The sequence below is a fragment of the Spea bombifrons genome, chromosome 11, assembly GCF_027358695.1.
Source record: "Spea bombifrons isolate aSpeBom1 chromosome 11, aSpeBom1.2.pri, whole genome shotgun sequence".
NCBI classification, from domain to species: Eukaryota; Metazoa; Chordata; class Amphibia; order Anura; family Pelobatidae; genus Spea; species Spea bombifrons.
In genome coordinates, this window is record NC_071097.1 from 31,405,914 (window position 1) to 31,418,475 (window position 12,562).

General features: G+C 40.4%; 1 protein-coding gene across 1 annotated transcript in view; it reads right to left on the minus strand.

Annotated features, from left to right (window-relative positions):
- Window positions 1-12,562, minus strand: part of STN1 (STN1 subunit of CST complex) — a 14,233-nt gene continuing 1,671 nt past the window's right edge. The window contains exons 2-10 of the mRNA XM_053449843.1: window positions 7,809-7,954; window positions 6,637-6,732; window positions 5,375-5,443; window positions 2,971-3,141; window positions 2,605-2,734; window positions 2,013-2,172; window positions 1,706-1,825; window positions 1,255-1,327; window positions 1-339 (exon numbers count right to left, since the gene is read on the minus strand). Of these exons, the coding sequence (XP_053305818.1) occupies window positions 182-339; window positions 1,255-1,327; window positions 1,706-1,825; window positions 2,013-2,172; window positions 2,605-2,734; window positions 2,971-3,141; window positions 5,375-5,443; window positions 6,637-6,732; window positions 7,809-7,917 (1,086 nt within the window). The 5' untranslated portion in view covers window positions 7,918-7,954 and the 3' untranslated portion in view covers window positions 1-181. The remainder of the gene's footprint in view (window positions 340-1,254; window positions 1,328-1,705; window positions 1,826-2,012; window positions 2,173-2,604; window positions 2,735-2,970; window positions 3,142-5,374; window positions 5,444-6,636; window positions 6,733-7,808; window positions 7,955-12,562) is intronic.

The following is a 12,562-nucleotide window of genomic DNA, read 5'->3' on the forward strand; positions in this document are numbered from 1 at the left end:
TTATTTTTTTTTTTAAATGGTTCCGCAATATTTAAGATGCTTTAATATTTAAACGAGTTAACCTTTGGGATACGGGGAAATAACGCTCCAGGTACAAGATAGAGGTAATGAGAGTGCGCATGCGTTATGAAGCGATCTTGAAAAAGACTGGAACGTAAAGTATTTATCCTCAATGTGTTTGTTAAAAGGCAGTATAGTAATTTTCCATGGTGCTCACAATATCGCTGTTATTCTCCAGGGCCCCTATAACCCTCTGTAATACCACCTCCCGTACGTTCGGGCCGAGGCTCTGCCGAACACAGTTTAGGACGTGTAGGAAGTGACAGCCTTTTTCCGCATCTAATGGGGGGAAAAAAACATTTTAGTAAATACCAAAAATGCTTGGTTTCAATGCGAGATTTCATTTATCGCAACATAAATGGATTCCAAATGTATCGCTGCTATATTATTTAAACATTTTCATGACTGGTTAATTAAGTCTTCTGATATAAAAAGCTAATTATTATGGGTTATAAACTTTACTCATATAGAGAAGCATCTCATATGGAAGTGAAATATTAAAATAGAGGAGAGATTTTTTCGGGGGAATCCTCTCTATGGTGGGCGCACCGAGTATAATTATGTTATCAAACGGTGACACCTAGTGGCCAAGTTTGGAAGCACAAAAAAAACCTTATTTTTTGATGACTGTTTTTTTAAAAAAAATGTATTTGCTAATAATAAAAATATCAAATGAATTTATTTAGTTCACTGATTATTGAATCGGTGAATAATTAAGGCAGCTGGGCTTTTTATGGAACATGGTTAACTTGGCCCTGTTTGTAGGCATCATATGCGCAAACTGATGCAACGTTCCAATTTAGGTCCATGCCATTCTTGGAAAAGTGGTCAAAAGTAAGTTTTTGAAATAAAAAACAATTTTGAAGGTTATTTGGCCACAAGCACTGGAAACTGCCTCCCATGGAGCGTCCACAGCTGCACTCCCACTTCTGGCTGGTAACAGGTTATTCTGAAGAACAGTGAAAATTCCTTAAATACAAGTTTTCCAGGGTGTCTTGAGGGCATTGATTTGTCGTGGAAGTGCGAGGTGGACAGGATGGGCTACAATGGCAATAAGTACTTGGCCCTTAGTGCCAAAGTGGATATTCTCATTCAAAGCAATACATGGGGGTGACCTGGACAGGATGACTAAATTCTAGACAATATAGCCCACAATTATCCAATATCATAAGATACACAGCCCCCAAGACTTACGTTTCTGCCTTTTACAGTCCTCTTGAATGACATTCAGAGTTAGTTTGTATAATTCTTTATCGTGATCAGTTACCTGCAAGAGAAGCAGACGCTGCCCAGTACATATCATATATCGATTTTCGTTAAGCTAAAGGAGTACAGCCCTGTAAAAGTTATAATGTATACATAGCATTTTCCCAGGGATGTATAACATTTACACGTATTCCTTTCTCGGGCATATTGCCAAAGGGAATGAGAAACTGCTGCCACATCCTTCCCTTATCTTCGTTTCGACTTCTGGGTGCGAGTTCTGTTCACTAAGAAAGATTAAATCACCTCTTGTTTCTGCATCAGCTGTACTGGCTGAATGGGTTAACAGCATAAATTAACCGATCATATGGAAACCCAGCCAATGTAACAAAAGCAACATCTTTACATCATTGCGTGTTTTTGGGGAATTTTATTTTCTTACTTGGTAAACATCTCGATGTTGTCCTTTCTGGAAGACGATGCCCTGCTCGAGAAGCAAGCGAATGGCTCCTTTAAATAGGTTATCAATTTCCTTGGCGCTGGAATTCATTTTTGTGTCTGCCTACAAAACCAAGAGACATTGTTATAACTTCTTAACCGCAAAGCCTCTTCCTTCTATATATTTATATACGGTTTAATAAACTACTCTGCTCTAGTGTACAGAGGATCACAAACACGTCTTATGATCCATTTAACAAATGAAGTCAATGGCAATCCTATCTATAAACAGGCAACCTGAAGGCACAAACCTTGGCATCGGTACATGAACTCCTAGCGACTGCCAGCAAACAGGCAACGCCTTCTAATTCCCGCTGATAGAAATTCTGGATTTTGTTCTCTGCGAGGAAGACTTTAATTTTTTCACTGAGCAGAGAGATGAGGCTTGACGTGGAAATGACGTCCTGATCACTGTAATACCAGAAATAAATAATCACGAATAAAGTACTATTCTTGGGGACTATTTTTATGCTGTTTAGGGGTTTTTTTGGAGCAAGGTGGAAAAACCTGGAACAATTTCCATCAAAAGTAGTGGAATGTTTCTATGTACAACTTATCAATTTGCCACCACGTTTCCATTTTATAAATACAGCCCATTCTCCATATCTTCAGAGGCCCTTTATCACTCCCATCACTCCTGTGTTCCAATGGCCCTTTATCACTCCCATCACTCCTGTGTTCCAGTGGCCCTTTATCACTCCCATCACTCCTGTGTTCCAGACCAAGGTTAATCTATTATTTTATTAGCTTTGTAGCTGTACTGATTTGTTGTTGATACAAACTACCGTATAACTTCATCCCATGCATACGTAAATAAATACATAAAAAGGGATATAAACGTACGTTTTCTCCCCTGATGGATCTTTCAAGTGTTTGGGGATTTCAAAAACCTTGTCGTAGACATTTCTGTACAGATACAAAACATCAAACATCCTAGCGATCTGCATATTGAGCATCGGATCATCCACTTTGCCTAGAAAAAAAGATATAAATATATAATACATTTATATTAAACAAAAGATAAACGTCAAACTCAAAACAACACAATCAGGATGTTTGTCATTGTTTCACGTAGATATTAAATATATCTCATTATATTAATATATTATATATTTATTCTTATAATACATTTTTGGATTGTTTAGTTAGCTATTTCTAACACCACATTATGGAATTAGACAGATCAGTGGAGCTGAAATGATTACTTACAGAAACTCGATGCCACTATTTCTCTCTGGTTCCGGAACACCTTGATGTAACCCCGAACTCGGATAACATCCCCTATCTCCATCTTGGCTTGCTTGCTCTCCTCTCTGTACAGTTCTTGCATCAGGTCATCGAGACCCTTTGGTTCAGACGCACTCTGGTGAGACGGGACCGCTGGGAAAACGTTAGGAGCATAAAAAACATTATTAACCGAACTGGGAGGCAGAAACCTAAGCCAAACTTAAAATTATGGAAAATCTCCATTAAAAAGGATTTCCTGCATTATTGTATATTTTTGGGTCAAAGACGTTTATGATCCCAGCCAGAAACGTAATGTTAGATAAAAGGGAACCCGTCTGATGAAACATCATATAAGTTTGAGACTTATGTCATTTACTTATTAACGGAATGAATGCAACACCCAATGCTCCCCTATGAAAAGTAATCGTCCCCTCGGATTCAGTACCCAGTTACGTCTCCTTTAGCGGCAATAACTGCAATCAAATGCTTCCTGAGCGTATCGATCGGTCTCGCAGTGAAGGCTCCCAACGTGGCTTTTACCCGGGGATGCTTGTGGGTTTCCGAGCATTGGCGTTCTAGTTCCAGGCCTGCCACAAAGTAACCATGAGGTTTTGGCCGATTGTCAGATGGAATGACGTTCTCCTGAGGAAATTCTCCTCAGCCTTCAACGATGGCATGACGCTGCAAACACCGTGCTTGAACACGGGTATGAGGATTTTAATGTGAATTGCAGTATTTGCCACAGATACCAGGACCCATGCCACACAAACTTGTGACTTACTTACCCATAGGACATACTTGAAGGGTGTCTGAGGAGCTTTTTGGGAAACTCTAGATGAGCATCAAGGTTCTTCTTAAGGAGTAGTGATTTCTACCTTGCTAATCTTGTGACTAGATAGGTCTGTAGATCCCGGGATGCTGAGAAAATGCCCGGCGGGCTGCTGGCCGACATCACCTTATAGACACTCGATTAGCTACAGCGTGCGGCCAGCAGCTGGATATACCCGGCCATACACTAGATGTAAACTACCAGGACCATCGCCAGTCCGGCCCTGGTCTTAGGGATGTCCCAGGGCTGGCCCAGATCAAGTCTAAAATGTTTACCGAGGTCTAGCACAAAAGCACCAAACGCTGGTTCCATTTGTTCTCTCGGACGCTCTCTATCCCTTTTTATTATTTTTTAAAAAAAATCTTTGCAATATATCTTTAGGACTGGTGTAAGACTCAAGCCAAGGACATGGGTTAGATGTTAAATCTAGGTGCCCTGGTGCAGCGTGTCCCATGCCAGGAATGTGGATCTTACCGAAAAATAACGGATTTTTTTGTTGTTGTAAATAATAGGTTATCAGGAAAATGTCAGTTTTTGAAACGCTCCGCTTGTGATTGATTCGCAGACGGGTTTATTTTTAGCCGCAGGAAATGGTCCGTGCGTAAAATCAGCAAAGAGCTTGTTTGCATCTGGACTCAAAACAAAGTGAGGAAGGACAGAAGCGCGCAAACATCTATTTGGTTTGTTAGGCAAACATTGTTCATGCAAACCTTAATTAAAGACATTTAAAAAGAAATGACATCACTATAAAAGCCATCAATCTATCAAAAACGTGCGGAGCCATCGATACATTTAGCGGAGTAATTATCATTATTTAGGGTTTTATATAGCGCCATCATATTCCGTAGCGCTGTACAATGGGTAGACAGGACATAACAAGTAGTATGTAACATAACAAGTTGACTCGGAAGGCCCTACTCTAAATAATTTATAATCTAGAGGATTCTTATATAATAATTATTTTTGAACATTAAAATGGGTATAAATAATACGAGCGACGCATGTGGCGGGCACAACTTAGGTTCTGGAAGAGATTGTACATTCAAGGGATTCTCACGCCATTAACATCGTCACCAACGTTAATAGTTAATCTTTTCATTTTGTATTATTTTTTTTTAGATACATTGGTGACTTAATACTACTTAAAGCAACAATCAAGAAAATCCATTTATGGGCTGATTTTTATTCCTATAAAAGCAGTTTCTTGGTGGCTTCAGTACAAAGAGGTAAGTATTGTGGATGTGTATACACGAGCCCACCACTAGGTGGCAGGCTTTTTTTCCCCCTTAGAGCGTTACTTATAACAGTACAGGTACTTAGGAACATTGCTGGATTTTAATAAGGAAAAACAAACATTGAGTTCATACACGTTTGAAACGATACCCAGCTTGCCCTTCTGTACCAATACGTCTTAATGTTATTGTCATTTGAAATTGCCTGTTCGATTCACTGTACCCCATTGTCACAAAGCTTTGGAATCTGTTGGTGGTATATAAATAATTGTAATGTACATTCTAAAAATGAGACAGGTTATGTTGTTGTAGATAGAGCTCTAACCTGATGAGGACGCATTATTCATGGTGTTCTTCCAACAAGTGCAGCTGATAACCCCTGTGCTGTCATCCACTGAAAGAGACAGAAAAACACCTGTTGTTACTCCATAACTATACGCATACAATTTTATTTCTGCCTTGAGAATGCGTTGCTTTCTCTTAAAGAGTTAACAACAATATTCCCTTTTAAAAGCCGGGAAGGTTGTGAAAAACATTCAGTTTTGCATATTAAGGTTAGCCAGGTTATTTGCATACGGGGGTGATGCTACCATATATGGAGATTAAGAAGCGCCATAGGCCCCCTAGTGGTCAAAAGGATAATCACAGGGATTCTTCAGAAATGTATATCTCTGTAATGTATACATATATATATTATTCATTAAATTATTTGTTTTCCTTAGTTTACGCAGAATTATTCTACGTCTTACTTGTGTTAAAGTGCGGCCCCTGTAGGCTTATGATTAGGTATAAAAACAAGCTACGTTGTTTTTTTTTTCTATAAAACAAAGTAACCACCAAGCCTGTAAAGGCTCGTAAAGATGCGTTCAGCTTTTCTGCTTTCGCTGGTAACATATAAACACGGCCGAGCAGGAAGTTATCCCATTAGCTGGCGTCGAAAAGAAAGAAGAGGAGGAAAAAGGACGGGCAGGGCAGCTTGGCGAGGGGCCCAAAAATATCAGGGAGGAGAAAGAACGTTTTAAACAATGGCAACGCTACAAGTGTTTACGGGCAAGCATGGCCGGCCGTATGGCTCCATGCTGAGGCTTAAACGAGCTAATCCAGTTTAGCAATCTGATCCAATGAGTAGATTACGGTAAACCTACGCATGGCTTCGAGAACACGGAGAAGGGAATCCACCGTAGAATCTGTTTATTTACATGCAACAAAGTCGTGTTTAGAAAGATCAAGTAATACGTAGAGCAGAAGACTCAAGCAGAACCTTTCACCCCACTGGTGTAATATACAAGGGAGACGTACACCACAGTCCCGTTCTATCAACAAGAAGAATCCAGATCCAATAAATAATCATTAATAATAATTTAGTATACTTGTGTATTTGAAATGAATGGAAAAGAATTCAAGAAATTATTTGTTATACAAGAAGAAATATATTTTTATGGACGTAAAAACAGATAATAACATACTAAAGAAAATTATTTGTAATGGTTAAATCTGCCCCCTCCTTCTAATATGCAGTTAATAATAATTTATTAAAAAAATACAAGAAAGCAAATAGAAGAAAAATAAGAACTACAAAAAAAGTACCTCCATAGCTGTAAAAGTTCTCCTTCTCTCTAACACAGACCACCGTCCCTAAAATATCCACCTGCTTTATAGGGTGTCCCTTGTAGAAGAAGATACCTGTAAGTGTATGGATTAGAGATGATTTTAAGAAATTAAACATAAAAAAAAGTTAAAAAAAAAAGAAAAAACATACTAACAATAAGAAATGGCGGTATCAATGTACGGTGTGATATATTAGGAAATAAAAGGGGAGCTCACGCCACTTTCGGATTTTACGCAGCATATTTATAGTGTGAGTAGGGTACACAGCCCATGCGTACCAAGTAGGGTTTTGGTAATTGAAGCCGAAAACTTAAATCCAGGGTTGTACGTCAGACTTCGATCACTAAGTGGCCCGAGCTAATGTCAGACTCCGTACTTGAAGCCAGAGTATTGCGGCAAATAAAGAGGCACTTTTCTATTTTTGGGACAGTACGTGGCTTGCGTTCCGGGACGTTCAACATAATTTGTGGCGTAAATATTTGTGTTGCACTTGCAATGGCTGGAAGAGTACATAGTATTTAATTATAAAGCTACTAAAATAGCATATACGGTATATATATATATATATATATAATATATTTAATATATACAAAAAAATGGTGGGAGTTTCCCTTAAAACCTATATTTATCCCTCTGGATTCTTTCCATCTGCTTTTTTGTAGGTACTTATTTTGTGTCCCTTAAATTATCCTCTGTACAGTATTATGATATACTTCCTTAAAGGGACACAACTTTGAGGAATAATTAATAATGATTATATTTTGTGCTTCTCAATTTGTGGCAGTGTGACGGGAGCCAGTTACCCACACAATCGGGTGCTAGGTTTAATTATTTCAAATATTTGGAATCCTCCTGTAGGAGGCCATTTTTTTTTATTTGGGACCGCCCATCTCCTCCTCCCTGGTGAGAATACTCCAAGCTCCAAAGAATCATGGAACGTTTTCAGATCACATAAATCAGTTAAGTTTGAGGGGATCTGTTACAACAGAACTCCTACAAAATGTCATTTTCAACACTTTAAGCACATAAGGATGACTACACATCCTCATTTCATACGGCACTAAATAAGTATATAAGTATATATATATATATATATATATATATATATATATATATACACATATATATCTTATGTGTGCAGAAACATTTACCTGGAACTTGATGGGACTCCCTTAACTCCAATATGTCTTTAATGTACAATTTGGCAAATGCTAGAAATACTGGATCTAGACCCCATAAAAGCGACGGGATCTCCTCCATAGACTCCGGCTGCAGTCGGATACCCGGTAGGAGTTATCTGCCAAGACGAAAGCCGGGTGTTATTGGGTGAGAATATATACAAAGGATGTTAGATGAAGGCAGTGGAAAGGCAAACATTTGAATGAATGGGAAAGTGAAGCAAATCCGGAATCCCTTTGGCTGGGAAGCAAATGATGGGACGTTCCTTCTAATTTCAAATGGACCTGCGACATCCCAGCTATTTAGATTCAGAGAGTGATCTTGGACCTGCTGGGGCAGATTTGGAGGTTCTGCCTTCCACGGATGTCACATCTGCTCTGGAAGGAGAGGGGGCAGGCGCATTGCTATCGAGCGGCTCATATGCGGCACCAGGTGTGTGGGGGGGGCAGATGCGCCTCTTACCCCATGCAGCCCAGTAGTCACCTTCTGCCACAGATCTAAGATGCGATGGGAAATATTTAAGATTTTAAAGCAAATATTTCCAAAACAATTGTGTTGATTGAGCATTAAAAAACCCCATAAAATTACAGGTAGTTTTAATAAAACAGTATCATAATACTAAAAGTTACAAGGGCAACAGTTAAAAACGGTCCCGTTGACTAGTAGCGCTACGGGGAGTCTGGTCGCACTCCCTGTTTTGCGGGGCAACCATGGCAGGTACTGAGCGTAGCGGTACTATATCATAACCCAGATCACTCATGACATCATCACCACACTCTATCTCAAATACCCAAGACGGAATGTTGGTAAGCAAAGCCTAATAAAATAATAATAGATATATTGCTTCTGTTTTCAGATTACTACATTGTTTCAAATTGTTAATGATACGTTCTGTTTAAAGATGTTGTTTTCGCTCTTTCCCACGCCCAATCATTATTGTGTACACAGAAGTACACCACCCAACATCAATTCAAATGGGAGGCCCAAAGCTAACCAGTTCTGCAACATTTAGCTAAATGCATTCAGTAGATTTTAATTTTAGAAATGAAAAGTTATATAAACTCCTTGCCGATAACTCCCAAGTGTCCAGTTTTGCACGGGACAGTCCCAATTTCTATCCTGCTGAGCTGACTCACTGTCCACTTTTCAGGGCACTGCTGATCTTGGGCCAGTTGGGGAGATCAGAGGATCACTCCAGTCCAGACCGGTCCAAGGGCTTTTAGAATTGTTCTAGGACTTTATCCTAACGCTACCATATGGCGATATCTTTAAGTGGAGCCAAAGAAATATGACATTTCTTTTTGGTGTTTAGAATATATTTTTAAGGCGTCTCCAGACATTTCTACCCCTTTAACAGACTTGTAACGCGCTCAGGGCTTGTGTTCCATAAACAGGTTGGAAACTCATGCAATATTAAAGACCATTATACATTCTAGTACCAGAGGGCACTGTATCATAACCTATTACATACAAGTAACAAAACGGAGTGTGTGTTTTTTTAAATTGGCTATCCGCTGCAACATTAATGATCTAAAATAACACATATTGCCTCAATTCATCAGGGTCGAACTGGGGTTTATTCACTAAGGGGAGAGTTGCGGCTTTAACTCTCCTACTTGGCTGTTAATTACAAAGCTTCTCCTGCAAGGACGGCTGAGCTGACCCTGCACGACGAATAACTCAACAAGCGAGGAGACCGTGAAGAAATCTCACTGATTTAACTATACATTTTACAGGGCCGGCCAAGCTCTTCCTGCAGCAGAAGCTCTCTGGGGTTGGACCTTCATAATTTGGTGAATAAACCCCAATGTGTTTGTACATCCGAGATGTGGCCGCTGCAATCAGATGTTCAGACGTTTTGGTTGTCTTTGTGGCTACAACTAATGCCTTCGGCGCTGACTGTACTCTACCTGCCCTGACCTGAGGCTCACATGGAAGCCTGCTGCCCCTGAGCTCATAATCACATGCAATTAAAGCTTGTTTATCAACTCAATAATAGTTTGCGTTGCTCTGCATAAATAAAAATCAAAAAAAAATAATAGAACTATATATAATATATATATATATATATTATATATAGTTCTATTATTTTTTTTATTTTTATTTATGCAGAGCAACGCAAACTATTATTGAGTTAGTTCTATCTAATTTATAATTGATAAAAGTTATGATCTAGCTGAGCATCTCAGGAGCGGCCCTTAAACGGATCATTAACCCTAGCAGCGCTTACAGCCTCTTATAAGGCTAGGGATAAACCACCTTCTTACAGAACAAGTTTGTGTTCCACGTATAACTCCTCTCGAGCGACATCAGCCAAGACCACGCGGCTGAGCCTGAGCGCTTACAAAACGAGGATCTGCACTCCGAGAGGTGTTGCGTTCAAAATCTATTTCTAGCGATGACAACATCCAGACGACTACAGCAATCGTCCTTAAACGTTGAGAAATGCGCTTTGCTTCGCGTTTACTTCCTGTTTTATCACACGCATTCTACATTGTATTACATTAAAAGGGAACTGTTGCATGTGACATTAATATAGAAACATTTTTAAACTTAATATCTCCAAAATAATTTAGAAAAAAGTACAAGGTATATTTTCCGTTTCTGCTGATACCTTTCACCTTTTTTGACAACAAAAGTAAAACTACAGCCTCCGTAATCAGTTCTATGTTTGCTGCTTTGTATCAATAGTAGATCCTCTTAACTAGGAATTCCCCTCGTCGCAACAATGGACCCCAGTAAATATTTACTATCACCTTCCCCCTGCCTTAAGTGTAATTAGTCATCGGAGAATGTCTTCACATCCTTTCTCCAGTAATTCTTCTATTTATTTGCCGAGTTGGAGTTTATGGCGAACTACGTAGTAGTCTCCTACAACTATTTTATATCCCTTTATTTTTGTCGAAGGTCGTAAGGAATATGAATGTAATATTTAAGTCCCATAACTAGTGACCTTATAATGTATTTGTATGTGTCACACAAGTACCTGCCAAGAGTCATATTGACCTACTGCTTATGTTGCCGATACAACGCTGTATGTAGGTGGACGAGCACCTCTGAGTTTCCTCGCTATACTTCAGAATATCCTGTACTTGGAGCCTTTTTCAGCAGTTATTAAATCGCCAAGTGTTGGTTTCTTGGGTGCCACCACCTTCATTTCTCTAAACAAGGGACGGGTTCCAGCAGGGCCAGGCCGGGGATGATGAGGTAGCGCTGGTGCTTTAAGGCCAGCGGCTGCCTGAGGACATATCCCGGGCGGCACGTTATTTAGGCATAAAAATGTAGAATGCGGCCTCGTATATATCCAGCCACATCCACCACACGCTGCAGCACCCGGTCTGCCTCTGGAGTGCGTGGCTCCGTCGGGCAGGAGCCCACCAGGTATTTGCGTGGTGCGCCAGATGATCTACATACCTGGTTTGACCTGGAGACCTCTGGGTGAAGCACCGCTTCTCCTGGTCAACACCCGAATCCTCCGGGTCGTGGGGTCTTGGCACGCCCGCTCCCCGCCCATTTGCCCAGTGGACAGTCCTGGATTGCCGGAGTAGAGCATCACTCAAACTGGCAGCGCTACAGCACATGGCGCTGGAGAATGAACTCAGGACCACAATATCCTGCCGAAAAGCAGTACAGCGGTAGAGCTCGTCGGGGGAGTGGGATAGAGGGGCAAAATCTGGACTATCCTGGGCAAAAAAAAATCAAATCATCATCGAAAGACGATCACGTGGCTTCCCAAGAAATACTTTTTCCTGGAACACGTGGACACCAGTGAGCTCTTAGCTCTTTTTTGTCTGCATGAATAATTGTTTCAGTTGTACTTGTGGAGCAATACCTGACCCATGACACCTGTCCTCTCGTACAAATACACCTAGATATAATCTCCTACACCTCGTAACCCAAAGGCACGTATGGTTGAGCATGAAAAACCTGAATACAGCTCTACAAAATATGCAGAGAGCAGCAGCACAGAACAAAAACTATAGTGCTAAACTATTGGAACAGACTCCCAGCAGAGGTGGGAATTCAAACATAGGCATAAAAGCTATCCTGAACCTAAGATGAGACCAAGGACTGATCAGGGTTAAAGGGTTAAAGGTTTAACAGCGAAAGTTAAAGTCAAAAGTAGACAATACAGAAAAGAAGATAATTTACAAAGCAAGCAGGGCATTTAATCTGGATCAAGAAAACGTGGGGTCATCACGGCTGTTGGACCCCTGCAGCGTTTGATTTCACACATAGGTGTCCAGCTGCATGTCGAGAATGTGCCATTAATGCAGTTACACAAAGAACTTCGGCCGCCGCTCGCTTACACAAAGAGAGGAGTTACTTCGGCAAACAAATCCTAACGCGATCTATAAGAAGGTACTCATAGTAAACGGCAGCCGCACCGAGATGTGACGCTTAAGCCGTCCAGACGGAATCCAAGAAAAATAAAGCAGGAGCAGTAAACTCCTTTATGGGGCTGCAAATAGGAGTTCACACGAGCACATATTCAACGTATATTAGCTAAAAATATTGATTAAAAAAAAAAGCCGGGAGGGTGCCGCACATGCTCTGTGTGCGTGTAAATGTAACACTTTAGTCCCAGAACAAATATATGAATGATCTCAGGGATACATGTATATGAGCTTTACATACAAAGTGACCCAGCTGCCTGAAAATACCATCCCTGCCACAGTCTGACCCCACGAACCGCGAGAGAATGTTGGCCGGTATGCATAGTATT